General features: G+C 44.3%; 1 protein-coding gene across 12 annotated transcripts in view; it reads left to right on the top strand.

Annotated features, from left to right (window-relative positions):
* CTNNA3 (catenin alpha 3) overlaps nucleotides 1–10,024 on the top strand; it is a 939,042-nt gene extending 929,018 nt beyond the window's left edge. For all 12 annotated transcript variants that reach the window (XM_065553430.1, XM_065553429.1, XM_065553433.1 and 9 more), the window contains one exon: nucleotides 7,556–10,024. In XM_065553430.1, the coding sequence (XP_065409502.1) occupies nucleotides 7,556–7,843 (288 nt within the window). In that variant the 3' untranslated portion in view covers nucleotides 7,844–10,024. The remainder of the gene's footprint in view (nucleotides 1–7,555) is intronic.
* Nucleotides 10,025–17,291: the final 7,267 nt, after the last annotated feature.

The raw sequence follows: 17,291 nt of genomic DNA, 5'->3' as shown, positions 1-17,291 counted from the left end.
TCTGCTCCCTGCAGCTGGAATGCGGCTTACGGTAGAATACCGGGAGAAAGATGTCCTGGTTGATGTGAAACTGCGACACAACCTTCAGGAGGAAAGCAGGATGAGTCTGAGCTGCACCTTGTCTTATAGAATAAGGGGGCTCTGAGATTAGGGCCCTAGTTCAGACACCCTCCTGGCTGAGATTATCGCCACCAGGAACACCTTTCTCTCTTGTAAGAGAAATAGAGGAGGGAGCACGTTGCCAAGGGCTCAATGGGTGGTCCCATTAGTCTAGAAAGGACCAGGCTGCAGTCCCAGGCTGGGAGAGGCTGTCAGACACGAGGATATAGCCTGTCGAGCCCTTCTAAAAACCGGCTGACCATAGGGCTAGCAAACACAGAGCAGCCCTCTTGGCCTGGGCGAAAGGCTGAGATGGCAGCTAAGTGAACTCTTATAGATGATAACGAAAGCCCCTGCCGCTTCAGATGGAGGTGGTAGTCCAGAATAAGTGGCACTGGGGCCAGCGTCGGGGCCGAATGGTGTTGCACAGACCAGATTGAAAATTTCTTCCACTTGGCAAGGTAGGTGGCTTTCATAGAGGGTTTTCTACTGCCAAGGAGGACTTGTCTAACCTGGTCTGAACAGGAAAGCTCCATCGGGTTCAACCATGGAGCTTCCATGCTGTGAGGTGAAGCGAGTCGAGGCTTGGATGTTGAAGACGACCATGATCTTACGTCAGAAGGTCCAGGAAGAGCAGCAGGGTGACTGGGGCTTCCATGGACATGTCTAGGAGAGATGTATACCAGTGCTGTCGGGGCCATGCTGGAACTATCAATATAACCTGAGCTCATTCCCTCCAGATCTTGAGGAGCACCTTGTGAACAAGTGGTATGGGTGGAAAGCCATATAGGAGACAACCTCCCCAGTGGAGGAGGAATGCGTCCACTCTGGAGCCCGGGCTGTGATTCTGGAAGGAGCAGAACTGCTGGCAATTTCTGTTGTGTTGCATGGCAAATAGATCTATCTGGGGAAAGCCCCACCCCTGGAAGGTTGAAATCGCGACATTCGGGCGAAGGGACCACTCGTGGCCGTGAAAGGACCTGTTGAGGTGGTCCGCAAGCTCATTCTGTACCCCAGGGAGATACGACACTTGCAGATATATTGAACGTTCTACACAGAAGTCCTACAGCATGAAGACTTCCTGGCACAGGGGAGAGGAGCGTGCACCCCCGTTTGTTGATACAGAACATTGCAGTGGTGTTGTCCATCATGACTGATACACATTGCCCCATTGAATATGCCTGGAAGGCCTAGCACACCAGGTGCACCGCTCTCAGTTCTCAGATGTTGATGTGGAGAACCAGATCTGCGTGAGACCAAAGACCTTGAGTCCTGTGGTCTCCTAGATGTGCTCCCCAGCCCACATCTGACGCATCCATCACTGGAGACAGGGATGGCTGCGGACTGGCAAATGGGTCCCCTGAGCATACCTCCTGAGGGTTGAGCCACCACAGGAGGGAGTTGAGGACCAGGCGAGGTAGGGTCACTATCCTGTCCAGGCTGTCTCTGGCCGGGCGGTACACTGATGCCAGCCACAACTGAAGAGATCGAAGCCTGAGTCTGGCATGCTGCACCACATAGGTACAAGCCGCCATGTGACCCAGAAGCTTCAGGCAGTTTCTTGTTGTGGTAGTGAGAAACTGTCTGATGCCTCGAATGATATCGGTGAGGACTTGAAACCTTGCTTGCGGTGGGTATGGGTTGAGTCCAATACTGCCCATATAAACTCTATCCTCTGGATGGGGGACAGAATGGACTTCACATCATTTAAAAGGAGATCCAGGTTGACGAAGGTGGCTCTGATAAACTTGACCTGAGCCTCCACTTGGTCTTGGAGTGGCCCTTGATCAGCCAGTCACTGAGGTAAGGAAACACCTGAACCTGGTGCCTGCACAGAAACGCAGCGACGACTGCCATGCACTTGGTGAAAACCCAAGGTGCTGCTGACACACCGAATGGGAGAACTATGAATTGGTAATGGGCGTTGTTCACCACAAACCTGAGGTACTTTCTATGGGGCTGAGTGATTATAATATGAAAATAGGCATCCTTCAAGTCAAGGGCATCATACCAGTCTTCTGGATCCAATGAGGGAATGACGGAGGCCAGAGAGACCATGTAGAGCTTGAGTTTCTTTATGAACTTGTTGAGTTCCCACAAGTCCAGGATGGGCCTGAGGCTGCCTTTGGCTTTCAGTATTAGGAAATACTGGGAATAAAAGCCCTCGGCCCTATGCTCCTGAGGAACCTCCTCCACTGTCCCTAAAGATAGGAGTGACTGCACCTCCTGGATAAGGAGTTGCTTGTGAGAAGGGTCCCTGAAGAGGGATGGGGAAGGGGGGTGGAAGGGTGAGAGGTCACAGAATTGGATGAGGTATCCCCTCTCTACTGAGCAGAGCACCCATCAGTCCGAGGTAATAAGGGACCAGGCACGATAGAAAGGGGATAGTCGGGACAAGAAGGTAAAGAGGGGTGGATCCATTTCCAGGTGTGGTGCACCGTCCTCGATTGTGCCTTCAAAAGGCAGGTTTAGGTCCCAAAGACGGCTTTGGTTGTCCAGAGCTTTGTCCAGAAGGTTGACGCAGCCTTCTCCTGCCATTTCTGTTCCGCCTTCTGGAGCCATCTTGGTGGTTCTGCTGACCGAACCTCTGAGTGGGCTGCAGCCAGAAGTGTCTCCGCTGAGTGGAAGGCATGTAGAGGCCCAGGGACCTTGAGGGTGGCTCTAGAGTCCTTCAGGCTGTTTAGCCTTTTGTCTGTCTTTTCTGAAAACAGAGTCTCACCCTCAAAAGGCAGGTCCTGTATGGTCTCTTGGACCTCAAAGGGGAGACCTGAGACCTGGAGCCATGAGCCCCTTCTCATGGCTACACCTGTAGCCATGACTCTAGTGGCAGCATCTGCCCCATCAAGTGCTGCTTGCAGAGATGCCCTGGAGATCACTCTCCCCTCCTTGACCAAAGCCGAGAGTTCAGCCCGGGAGTCCAAGGGAAGTAACTCCATAAACTTAGCCATCGCTGAGCAGGTATTGTAGGCATACCTGCTGATGATGGCCTGTTGGTTGGAAATGCAGAGTGCAGTCCTCCCATGGTGTATACCTTCTGCCCAAATAGGTCCCTTTCCTTTGCGTCCCTATTCTTGGGGGAAGGGCCCTGGAAACCCTGCCTTTCTCACTGGTTAGCAGCATCCAACACTAGAGAGTCAGGTTGTGGGTGTGTGTATAGATGTTCGTAGCCCTTGGAGGGCACCGAGTACCACCGAGTACCACCGGGGTCTGCCACAGGGTCTTGGTCATGTCAGTGATACTTTTGATTAGCGGTAATGCGATACTGGAAGGGCCAGGATGTCCACCATAGGATCTGCATCATCTACAACTTCCTCCGCCTTAATGCACCAGACCCTGTGCAACCCGACGCAGCAACTGCTGCCATACGCTGTAGTCTTCCAGAGCTGGGGCAATGGCAGTGCCTGCAAGCACCTCGTCTGGGGAAGATGAGGAGGCCACCTAGGGAGGTGGTTGTCCCTTCCATCCCCACCAGAGGGATCTCTTAAGCTGGTGGGGACAGTGGTGGGATGGTCCGGTCTCGGCACCGTGAAAGACACAGGTACAGACGTCGGCCCCCACACTGGTGCTGGCAGCGCTGTGTGATGGTGTGTCTGCGCCATGGTGGTAATCGACGTCGGCACAGATGGTGTCGGGCATCAGTGCCAGAGCTGTAGTCAGTGCTGAGGGCACAGTTGGCGCCATAACCTGAGCCTCTGACACCTCCGGTGCTGAGGACATTCTCGAAGGTGGTGCCACAGTTGGTGACAATGTCAACAACGGTGCCGCGGTGCCGGCATCGATGTCAGAGGTAACTGCTCAGTCGCTGGACTGGGTGGGACAAAGGTTGCAGACGCGACTGAAGCAGCATCCGAGCGAGATCCATGGCTCCAACCCTGAGCTTGGTGAAAAGCCCATGGAGTCCAGAAGGGCCACTGAGCTGGGTTCTGCCATTGAGGGGCCCACTGCATCAGCTGGGACCTCTTGTGGTGCCTTGAGTTTGATCTTCTGCTCCTGCTATAGTTGAAGTGGTACGAGTCCAACTCAGAGGTCTTGGAATACGAGGACCAGGGCAGCACTGCACCTCTCAACGTGGAGAGGTGGAGACACTGGTGTCTGTGATTACCAAGGCAATGGGGAGAGGCGCGACATCATAGCCGGCTTTCCCTTCGACTGCACAGTACGGGATAGAGTCTGCGGTGCCAATGCCTTCTGTCTCGGGGGCGAGAATGGCGCCATGAGTCTGAGCAGGTCCTGTGCTGCCTCAAACACTTCAGGAGTGGAAGGAAGCGGCAGACTATCCGAGTGGACTGTGGTGCCACTGATGGCTGGTCTCTGGATCTAGGCAAAGGGGATCAGCCCCTTTTGATCCTCTTCTTCTTCTGCACTGCCAATTGGGGACACTCCAGCCTTCGGCACCGGTCCCAAGATGCTCCATGATGGTGCCTAGAGTTCTTGGCCCTGTCTTTCTTTGGCACCTGGTCTCTTGAAGAGGGTGCCGGTGCGCTCCGCGGTGAAGAAGACATGTGGTGGTGGGATCCCCGGCACCAGGGTGTAACTGCGGTCAAAGAGCTACCTCCACGAAGAGGATTTTAAGCCACTGTTCTCCCTCTTTCAGGGTTCTTGGTGGAAATTCCTGACAGATTTTACAGCGGTCTTTGTTGTGACCCTCACCCAGACAGTGTAAACAGGTGTGTGTGTGGGGGTCACTTTTTGGCATGCACTTCACATAGTCTTTGCAGGTCTTGAAGCCCGGGTATTGCAGCATACACCGAAAGCAACAAATAAGGGGGAGAAACGGGGGGGGGCAAACCCCCATAAATGAAACTTATAATTGACTAACTATACTAAACTACAGTATTGGAATAAACAAGGTGAGTACAACAGGAATTGAACTGCTAGATCACTTGCCGGAGCAAGAGCAAAGGAATTTCCAGCTACCATCACTGGAGGTAAGAAGGAACTGAGGGGTTGGCGGGTAGCAGGGCTCTATATTAGGCGCTATGAAGGCACGACTCCAGGGGGTGCCCAGGTCGACCCTACAGTTGCTGCTGGGGAAAAATCTTCCGGTTACTGTGCACATGCACACACCTGATTGGAATCGACATGAACAAGCACATGAAGAAGAACTTTTTTTTTTTTAAACAGAGAAACCATGAACTAGTGATTATCTATAGGGCTTGCTCAACTGATTCAGGTCTTCATTCATTTCCCAAATGAACTCAGCCATTATTCGGGTTTGGTTACGAACCCTATACACACACTCTCCTCACACCAAACTATTCTATAAATGTGGGAGAGTGGGATTAAAGGCTCCTGTTTGCTAAAATCCATTTTGTCAAATCTCCAAATTTCAAAAGTATCAAGGAAAGCCTGGCTGCTGAAGGAATTTTAATAGAGCATCCTGATAGAACTTCAGACCAGAGACCACACTAAAATTGAATGTCCTCTATGGGTGAGATTTTGTTCGGAGAAGGGAGAAAAATTTCTCTGATCAGGAAGAAAGAATGCGCTTCCAAAGTGTGTCTTCCAAAATTGTAATTTTTTAAAATTCTTATATAGACCTTGTTAGGTTTTCTCATCACTAATATACGCACAAGAAAAATCTGAAACAAACCATCCTATCAACCTATATCACAATATGTCATAAGGAAAATTTTCCCTTTGCAGCATGCTATGCATTACCTTAAAACTCAAGCTATTCGCATTTTGGCAATCTGAATAGGACATTGTTAATTCTATTCCTTAAATGTTTCTGCAATAAAGAGTCTGTCATAAAATGCCATGCTGCCTCACTAGCAACCAAACTTCAAAAATAATAAGTACTCAGGTAAATTGGAGGGTAAAAAATGAAAGCAAGGTTTACGTTGGGTTATTCAAAATGGAGATGAGTTCCAAATTGAAACTGTCAGCCTTACAATTAAATATGAACATGGTGGCTCCTTCCTTGAAGATAAAAGTTACTCATTCAGGTCACTGATCTGATTTATACAGTATATGTATCCCTTGCCAATGCACTGTTGCAATATGACAAAGACAGCTTAAGTTGAAGGCAGAAAGAATCTTTAATTCATGGAAATAAATACTAAAGAATTTTAACACCAGCAAGGGGATCACACTCAAAATGAAATATGGTATTGTCCAGCTGTTATCTGGCTCTGTTATAAACTATTTCCCATAGAAAAAGAAATGAAATTGTAAACATATCACCTAACCAGGCGACACTTCTCCTGGTCCAGTATTTTACTCCTCAAGTGCCCTGATTTGCTATGGAAGGCTCAACCATGGTCAATAGGGAATTCTGCACACCCTGTTTTTCACAGACGTCGGGCCTGTGTTGGCTCTGCAGGGGAAAAGGTAGAGAGCAAGAAGCGTGTGTGTCCCCCAGTTTGGCCTGTAACAACTTTCCTGACTTGCAATTGCAATGCAACACAACAGAACCTAGGACTTCTCAGCCACCTACATGTGCTAGTTAGCGCTGACATGGCTTGTCCTAATTAGCAGATTTTTAATTATTATAGTGCCCACAAGTATTCATGAAAGATTCCTTTACTTTAAAATTTGCATGGGGATGGCAAAAGTTCTTTAAATACAGACAGCTGACAACATATGCCAACAAGATAAGGGTTATACTGTACATTCTGCCTATTTACGCTGGGATTTTCAGAAAGTAATACCAGAAGAAGGGACCAGTCTGCTCTTCTAGTCTGACCTCCTGTAGAACAAGGCCATAGAACTTCCCCCAAATAATTCCTGTTTCAACTAGAGCATATCTTTTAGAAAAACATCCAATCTGGCGCAGAGTTAGAAGAGTGAAATGACTTCCCCAAGGACACATTTCACAGCTGGAAATAGAACTTAGGTCTCCTTAGTCCTTTTCTATTTCCTATCCAGACCATGCTGCCTCTCTCTCTTAACTAAACCTAATGGAATTAGGCATGCATTTCCCTTTGCATTTCAATGGGAGTTATGCACCTAACTCCTAGTCTCCTTTGAAAATTCTAAAGAAAATAAAAAAAAATACCATACTCCTGCTGAATACATTTACTTGTCACAATAGTCCTACATTTCTCCGGAGCATGCAAGGGAGACATTGAAATACCGTAGGAACAACTGGAGAATTTTGTCTAGTGCTGGATTGTAAGGAATCAACACGTAGCACTTTCATTGGTCTTCTGTAAGGTAGTCTCTTTACCATCAATATGAAGTGCAATGATACCCTGCAGACAGCCATCATGAATTCACGTTAAAAAAGAAAATTTTTCACAGACATTTATATTCCAGCATACCAAATTACATTATATCTGTTAAATCTGAGCAGAGGAACAACATGAATATAATGATCAAACATTCCTGGCAGAAACAAAGAAATCAGGTTGTACTATGTTAGTCTTATTTTTACAATGTTGTTTATTCCTGTGTATATTGTGATTAAAGCCATACTGATTTCCTAGGCTAACAGCCATGTTTCTCATTACAGTTGGATAGTGTCACTTCACTAATTCAGGCTGCCAAAAACTTAATGAATGCTGTGGTGCAGACAGTGAAGATGTCCTATATTGCCTCCACTAAGATCATCAGAATTCAAAGTCCTACTGGCCCACGACATGCTGTTGTGATGTGGAGGATGAAAGCTCCAGAAAAGAAGCCCCTGATTAAAAGAGAGAAGCCAGAGGAAATCTATGCAGCTGTCAGAAAAGGTTCTGCTAAGAAAAGGATCCATCCTGTTCAAGTTATGAGTGAATTTAGAGGAAGAGAAATAATCTAAAATTACTATCCTGCCACTGTGCACATTTCATACCTTGTAACTGCTCACATGGCATCTTTATTTTTCCACCTGTTTAAGTCTATAAGTATGCTAATGTTTGGAAATTCTCTTCTTTTGTATGTTTAACATTAACTGTAGGGTATTTCATCTTTAAAAAAAGATATTTAAAATGCATATTTGATTAGTTAATGGTACACAATTTAAAATAATATTTTAAAAAATCATCTTATTTTATTGCTCACTCTCTTTACAATGCCTTTTGTTTTTTTGCAGCTGAGCATTTTGAATGATAGGTTAGGATGCTGTGTTATAACAAGAGTTAGCTTTCATATAATTGAAAGGCAAGGAACAAGGAGTCAAATTCATCCCTGGTGTAACTCTCTTGACTTCAGTGGGGTTACACCAGAGATGAATGTGGCCTGACAGTTTTATATTCAGAGCACTTTATGACATACAGGCTTCTATGGGTAGTATATATTGTGCCACCTCCTTAGCTGGCATAAATCAAAAGAAATGTACTAAGTTACACCACATAGGGATCTAGCCCATTCACTTATCTAAATTGAAAGACATTTTAAAAGATTTTTTCATAAACGTTAGATATAAACAAAAATGGAATAAAAGTTTTAAAATATTTGGCAGAACAAAAGGTGGATTGTAACAATGTGGGTTGTAATAATAAAATAGAGCTGGTTGTAATGAAATTATAGCAATAGTAATAACTCAAAATTTCAAAGATCTCTTTAAATTTTAAATATTAATCCACATTCTGCTTCCTGGCTTGCTCTATGATTGTCACTCATCTTCATAAGTCCTAATAAATCAGGTAATAACTAAATTATTTTAGATTATTTTGCTAAAGGAAAGAAAGAAAGAAAAGAAAAAAAAGAAATCATGTTAAAATGATACGAAGAAACATATGACTAGTCCTGACATCAAAGAGAGGTGCAAATGTTCAGGAAGTACCCTATAAATATCAGTCTTTGCAAGATAACTGCAGTGGATTAAACTACTTGACCATGGCACCGCAGTCCCAAACAGCACAGCTGTTCCAGGTGGTAGCCAGCTTGCTAAATTACTATTACAGTATATTTCAAAGTATGTCATGAAGCTAAAAGTGGAGTTAATTGTTAACATTACCACCTTAGTCCTACAAAATATTCAGTGAAAAACTTTTCAAGCAAATGCAAATCTTAGCCTATGTTCACAATGAATTTGTAAGCATGGGCGTAAGCGATTCATACAGTTACATAGCCAGGCGCTTCCCTTCCTGCCCAGTCATCCACACTCCGCACCCTATGTCCTAGGCATCAGTACTTAGCTAAAACACCTTTGGCTGAAAGGATTGGTGGTTCACCTCCTCCCTTCACTGCATGTTAGTGTCTGTCTAGGAACCCCCTCTCATTCCACACCTTCATGTTGAATAAGATGGCTGCTTCTTCCGCAAGCAGATTTTTCAGGAAGTCAAACACTATGGCTGCTGCCTAGCCACACTTTGTTAAAATGTAACAGAGAACAGAATGAGCCAGTTCCTTTCTCCCGTAGGGGAGGATGGTCAGGGAAAATATTTCCCCCACCTTCTGAAACCATCTTGTAACTAAGCTCAGGGTAGTGACACATCATAACCGCAAGGGTGTTTGCTAAGAATCCCCATTAGTACTCTAGCAAACATTTACTAGGGATATTGAGGTTTGTTGTCTCTCAGATTACTTACTTAGGCCCAGATTTTCAAAGGTATTTAGGCGCCTAACTCACATGGATCTAGGGAGGTGGCTAAATATCTTTGAGAATCTGGGGCCGTGTGGCTACAGAGAAGAGATGAAAGAGGTAAGGGGCAGCTGGAACAAGAGCAGCCCATAGAGCTTAGCAGGGTGAATGGGCACCTGCCACTCCTTGTAGTTCTAGTGAGAAGGGGGTCAGCTGTATTGGACATACTTCTTGTAGTTTAGCATTTTGGAACTCAAATCTTCAACTGGTATTTCAGGTTCTCTTCCAGCCCCTGAGAGCAGAACTTACAAGGTTAAGTTTGTGCATCTACCACCAGGGGTCACACAGTCATATGCATTGTCTTTTCAATAAAGTCATGCATTTGTTATGGGTCACTTTGGTATCATATGTTTGTGATTAATGCATTAATCATGACTTCAGGGGTCACATTAATAATAAAAAGCATGTGGCACACCCCTGAGAGGATTACTCAGATTTTGTTTGTCCTGATTAAAGTATCCAGTACTAGTCACATGTGGCATAGATGTTGAGTCACTTTATACACAGCATACTCACAACTACACACCACACTGAAATTAAACATGGCCTGAGACAGTTGCATGAAAGCGAGTTTACAAAAAAAGTTCTAATGGGAAACCTGGCAACTTAACTTCAGATTAAAAATGCTCTTATTGTTAGCGAAAACAGCTGTTGAAACCTTAGAGCCAGATTGTACCTACAATCCCAGCTCATGTTAGAGGCTCTAGCAGAAGCTCTGAAAGGCAGTGTGCCACAAAAGCCTTATGGCAGGACAGCCACACCACCACCCTTTAGGAGAGTGCACCATGCTGTTTCCCACAGAACTATTGCTTCTCCTCCCTCCACCCAGAACCTGCAGAAACACTAACAGGGATCAGCCCTTGTACTTGAAATGTTGGATGATACCTCTAGGGCAGTGGTCCCCAACCTTTTTGTGGCCAATAGCACATTCATGTTTTCAGAAGAGTGTGGCGGGCACCAACAATTTTTCAAGGCTTCTTTTGTATTTGTACATTAAATAATACAAAAAACATCATATTTAATATTACATAATATGTGAATTCAGAGAGAAGAGAGAAGCCGGAGAGAAGGTGCGAGGACAGAGAACACCGGCGCCCATAGCCCCGGAGTTTTCAGTCCCCGACAGGTGTGGGGTCCCGGCTTCTCTCCCCTTCTGGGCACTAGGCGGGCCCCGCGCCTGCTGGGGACAGAGAACACCGGCGCCCGCAGCCTGCAGCCCCGGAGTTCTCTGTCCTCGGCATACGTGGGGGCTGCAGCTTCTCTCCGGCTTAAGCCGTGGCCCCGCACCTGCCAGAGACCGAGAACACCAGCACCCGCAGCCCCGGAGTTCTCTATCCCTGGCAGGTGCGGGGCCCCGGCTTCTCTCCCCTGCTGGGCACTAGGCGGGCCCTGCGCCTGCCAGGAACAGAGAACACCACGTCCGCAGCCTGAGTTCTCTGTCCTCGTCAGGCGTTGGGCTGCGGCTTCTCTCCCCTGCTGGGCACTAGGCGGGCGCACATAAACGTCCCGGCAGGCACCATGGTGCCCGCGGGCACCGCATTGGGGACCACTGCTCTAGGGTGTGGGAAGGGAGACAAAAAACTCCTCATGGCCTCCCAATTTGCATACCTGCATTGTAGCCATTCACCATCTGGCCCTTTCTATGCTCTTGCAACCCTACCAATTCTAGAATATTTAAAGAAAAGGAGTTTTAAGAAAAGAGTTTGTTTTCACTGCTTATTTTCCTCCACCATAGTGTAAGTCCATGTTTGCTGGTATGCTTTACTTTTAAAATAGGCAGTGTGCCCACACATGCTTAATAAGAAGAGCATCATGGATCAGATTGGCAGATGTATTTATAGACTGCAAGTACCAAAAAGAGAGGTTTTTATCGATGTGATTTATCTGATGTAAGTTATAGTTCCACAGAGTGACTATTATTAAACCACCATCTCATTGCTTAACAACTCTGCCTGCATTTGTATTCTCCATTCTTTTATAACATCAGCAAGTGATATTTAGTTATCTGCGTCTGACACCATTATTATAAAATAACACTGATGGCCTCTGAGAGGAGACATACAATGATAAAAGGGACGTTGCTTTAATTACAACTGGATGAACATTTCTGTAAATCATTTGGCACAAGTTCAAACCTGGGTGAAAATATAGCAAATTACAGTTTATCTGGAACCAAACTGCAGCCAAGGGTATTTTGATTCAAATCTTTTGAATCCAAATATCAAAGCTTACTTTTGGGGCATGCTTGCAGAAATTCCAAATGCAAGCTCTGACGCATTTAGCTTGCAGTAAACGTATTATATTTATATTATAGGTGGTACCTAGAAGGCCCAAACAGGACTTGAGGCCCATTGTGCTAAGCACTGTACACAAACACATAGCAAGAGTGACACAGCAAGGAACTGAAACCCGGCCTCTCAAATCTCAGGCTACTACTGCATCTTCTTTTCTGTCTCCCCAGTGTCAGCAAGGTGCAATGGAAATCCTTCAATGAAATAACATATAATACTGACAAGAAGCAACATTAACATATCCCAGCTGTAGTTTACATATTTAAAGATGTACAAATCATCAAAAATTAAATTTATGCTCAGTGAATCCGCCGAGATCAGGGGCATGTCCTTCCTCTGCTTAAAGAATATTAAACAGCCAAAGAAAAGTTTTAAGTAAGACCTGGCCCAATAGATATCAGTTTCTTCCTGTCTGGAAAATGAGAAGTCAGTTGCAACGTTTTTTTTAAAAAGGTGCGAGATGGGGGAACATGGGCAAAGGTTTATCACCTCCAATCACTCTGAAGGACCGTTCCAGTAAGATGCCCTTTTTTTTTTAATGTGACAGAAGCCCCCACTCTTAACCAACCAGCAATCAGAAGAGGTGTTGTTTCTCCACACATACATTTGTAACTAGTATTTGTTAGCTCAGCCAATTGGTTTTGTCACCACTCAGAACACCCAGGCATTGTGTTTGGATGGCTTTGTTTTTTTTTGGTGCCACTAAATAGCAGGTCATCATTTCCTTTGAAAGCTGAACTGTCATAGAGCCAACATCTGCAGCTTTCCAGGGCTTGCACAGCTCAGGGTCTCTTATGCTTTCCATCTGACCTGTGCCTATTGGTGAGTAAGTGAAGCAGTTAACAAACCAGTTCTAGCATTATACAAACAGCTTTGTTTTAAAATTCAATGAAATAATACACCCTATACCACATAGATGGATTTTTTCATTTTTTTAAGCACATGGTACAAAAGGAAGAGAGTGCTTAATCCAGTTCTGTGAATCCAGTGATTATTTTTCTTTAACAAATAATTTGCCTGTTTCAGTCTGCACCAGTTGTTGTCATGGTTTCCTTCAGTGTTTAATATTTCTAATTAGAAAAAGCCACAGTCTGCCTGCTTACGCCGCATAATACTTTACTCTGCAAATTTTCCCAATGATTTCATTCTTCCCTGAACACAGTGAGCCATTTCTAATAAACACAATTCCTCTGTAAAAAGCAACAAAGAGTCCTGTGCCACCTTATAGACTAACAGACGTATTGGGTATTGCGTCTGATGAAGTGGGTATTCACCCACGAAAGCTTATGCTCCAATATGTCTGTTAGTCTATAAAGTACCACAGGACTCTTTGTTGCTTTTTACAGATCCAGACTAACACGGCTATCCATCTGATACAATTCCTCTGGGTTCTTTGTCTCTCAAATCAGTTTTACTTCAACCTCTTTTGCTCTTATTAGGACCTGGTCTACCCTACAAACATACGTTGGTGTAACTACGTTGCTCAGTGGTGTGGAAAAGTCAGCCCCAGAGCGATGTAGTTATACTGCTCTAACTGCCGGTGTAGGCAGGAGGGCTTCTCCTATCAACATAGCTACCGCCTCTCAGGGAGGCCTACATTGCTGGGAGAAGCTCTTCCAACGTAGTGCTGTCCACACCAGGGATTAGCTTGTTATAACTAAGTCGCTCAGGGATGCGCAAAATCCAGACCCCTGAGTGACACAGTTACACTGCCATACGTTTGTAGTATAGTTCAGGGCATAGGAAGAGCGAAAGAGGTAGAAGTGAAACAGTGATTTCAGAGACAAAACAATGTAGTTATACTGACATAAGTTTGTAATATATGCCTCAAGGTATAACTCGGGTGTGCCACTAATCAGACTCCTGTGCACAAACAAAAAATTCAAACTGGAGGAAAGTGGTACTTTAAACCTGAACTAGATAAGTGGGTGAGCTGGAATGTTTCTGAACCACCAGCTACAAATGCAATGGGGATGGGCAGGTGAGTTTCACTACATATCGCTCACGTGTTGGTTCACAGTGGGGGGTCACTCTCATTCAAACCAGGCTAGCTTGAGTGCAGTAACTCTTGCAGTGAAGACTAGCCTGAGTTGGAAAAGGTGCCAATTATCTATCTGTCCCTGTGCTGATATTCTCTGTCAGTTTAAAATTTCTGTAGCTCTTTTAAATGTCTTCTTGGTCTAACTACTTTTTCTGGGCCCACTCTATTGTAGCATTTAAGAAAGATGTGTTTATCCAACAATTTTTTAATGAGCTTTTAGCTTTATATAAGCTTTAGAAACTATTTGAAGTCTTTATCAGCTGTGAACAGTAAAATTCCATGCTGTCACACCTCCTTTTATTGCTGGTGGCTTGTACTTAACCTTGGTGCACTGCCTTATAGTTTAAACTATCGTCTTGGCTGTACATATGGTTGAGGTGGCCAGTAGCTAGATAAATTAAAGTCTAACAGGTTTGTTATCATTTGTTTTGTTTTCTTCATATCCAAAAATCCCCATTACTGCAAAAGGTGAACATTAGTATGACATTAGCGATTCCATTCTAAGACACTGTCTATTGATCAGCCCCTCTCTGCCCCATGAGAATGTGTTCTGGTAGCATAGACTTTATAATTGACTAAGATACCTCATCAAAACTAGTTTCCTTAAAGAAAGAGCAACACAAGTACATAATGTTTAATATAACAAAATCCTCATGTCTAATTTTTAAAAAAGCGCCTCAGTTCAGGAGCCTTACATTACTCAGTGGAGACCCTGAAATGTAATATGACTACCATACCATGGTTGGTTAGTTTCCCAGACCTGAAGAAGAGTTCTGTGTAAGCGAGACACTTGTCTCTCTCACCAACAGAAACTGATCCACTAAACGATATTTCCTCTCCCACCTTGTCTCTAAAATCGTAGGACCCAACATGGCTACAACAACATGGTGTCAGGAGTCTCTTCACATCCAGTTTATAGAAAAGAAAGAAAGAATAGATGGTTCACCAGAGAATCATGGAAGGATACTGTATCATTCATATTCCCTGTCACTTGAGGTAAATGGTTTGGCACTCCTATTAACTATGCAAAGTTACCGACAGCAAACAAACTACCCTCATAACAGTATGATCATTCCTGTCCCCTTTGCAACAGTGACCCCCCAGGTTACAGTGTGAAAGAGAAGAGGGAGCTCCCCTTTACCTTGATCCAACAGCTCTAGTAGTTTTGAACCCGAATAAATATTATGCCTGCCATAGCTGTACATATACTTTAATAAGTTAATACCTAACTGTATCTGTGAGCTACATGTTCGCCTGGTCCTCTACCAGACTGGAAATAAGGCATACATTTTAGACAGTGAGGGTAATTAACCATTGCAACAATTTACTAAGGGTTGTGGTGGAATCTTCATCATGGACAATTTTTTTATCAAGATTAAATGTTTTTTCTAAAAGATCTGCTCTAGGAATTATTTTGGGGAAGTTCTATGGCCTGCGTTACACAGGAGGTCAGATTAGATGTCTTAATGGTCCATGCTTGCCTTGGAATCTATGTATAATTTTGCTAAGTATAATCTTCCTGGGTAAGCAGTATCTATTAATAGCACCAAATCCAGACACGGGGCTGCCAATAAAAAGTTTGCATTTGCCAATAGTGTCCTCACAGTAATATTTGAGATATGGCAATTTCACCTTATATTAAGAAAAGCACATAACTGCTTCAATTATTAGCAAATGTTGATTTTATTTAAAGGTATTCTTGTAAGGTATGAGTAAAACCTTATCTGGGCCCAGATTTTAAAGGTGCTTAGGCGGTGCTGCGTTCACTATTGCAACTCCTGATTTAAGAGCCTAAATCCCATACCTCTTAGCATTCTTCACACATTAACATGGGAAAGTCACTGTGAATAGAACCAAGTATATATTATACCCAAATTATAACAACAACATTAGTTTTATTTATATATCGTCCTTTAGCTCTATAATAGCTATTACCCACTAAAGCAGTCATGGTCCTGCTGCACAATAGAATAAAACAACTATAATAAAATGCAATATTCTTCTGAAATTGTCTAATAAAGTGTGATTCAAGAGGAGACTGATAAAGTAATTACATATAAATTAAAAAAATCAAATAGAAAATGTCCAGATGTCCTACTTCTTTGTTGCTCCCTTATAGGGCATAAAATGGTTCATACTTTGTTTTCATGTCTTAAAGCAACATTTTATTTGTGAAAGTAACAAAATTTCACTGACTTCTTTGGTGATGAAGAGTGTGTGGATTTTGGGAGGGAGGCTGGAAGAACTGAAGTGAACAGATTTTTGAATACATAAACTTTCGTGATGAGTACAATGCTAATCTTAACCCCGAAGAAGTGTTCTCGTCAAAGTGTTAAAAAAAACATAAACTGCCCAAAAATGTATGTTTACCTTTGCTGTTTAAAAAGTCTCTGAATTTCTACAGCAGAGAAATTAACAGAGGAAAGATGGCCTTGAGGATTGGGCCTCTAAAGATCTGAGTTCTATTCCAGACTCCAGCTTGCTAGAAAACGTTCTTTTAAAGGGCCCTCCCACATTTGCAGGAGACGAATTACATGACTTGTGCATTTTTTAATAATCTCTAATTTATAGCCTTGGAAATGTCTATTTTCTATTCTCCACTAGCAAAAATGATTGACTTTAAATAGGTAGGAGATTTCAGAGGTGCCCTGCCATACATAGACCACACCTTTTATGGAGTCGCACGTACCTCTGTCAATTTGGCCTTCATTGTGAGAGGGCATTTGCCTTTTTGGTATCAGTTATGTAACAGAAGGTGAGACATGATTTTACACAGCTGAAAATACCCCTGTGACTCAAGAGTCTGTGGGGGTAGACTGTGCCTCTCCAGCACAGCCCTGCACTGGGGTAGGGTGGGATTGGAAGTGGGTGTGGCATTGCACCACTCTAGTGGCCACACTGAAGGCAGTTTGTCTCAGAGAGGCAAACTGTCACCTGGAAAATCCCTGCTGGGGGTAAAATAAACTGCCTCCCCCCTTTCTGAGGTGCAGCATACTCCCCTTTACATAGCTGGCCTGCTCTGCTTGTTGGTGCACAGATTGGGGGGACAGAGAAATAGCCATAACTTAGCCTATTCTCTATCCCTCCCCAGCCAATTTGTGGCACCACATGTCTTCGAGGAAGAATTTCGCTCTCAGGTTGACACTCCCTGAGGACTGTGGATGGAGTTCTGGGTAGCCCTCACACAACTCAGGGAAGCAATGGAAAGAGGGGTTTTTTACTCCCTTTCTTCCCTCCCCTGGGAACCCACATAAGAGTTAGCCACGGTGTAGCTCTATATTGTCTCTGTCATGAGTTCCTGATTCCAGACGATTCCTCCGAGTGTATAACTTGTCCCTGGAATTTTTAC

The sequence above is a fragment of the Chrysemys picta genome, chromosome 7 (genome assembly GCF_011386835.1).
Source record: "Chrysemys picta bellii isolate R12L10 chromosome 7, ASM1138683v2, whole genome shotgun sequence".
In the NCBI taxonomy this organism is placed as follows: domain Eukaryota; kingdom Metazoa; phylum Chordata; order Testudines; family Emydidae; genus Chrysemys; species Chrysemys picta.
Note: the sequence above shows the minus strand (reverse complement) of the source record. Positions and strands in the feature narration are given on the sequence as shown.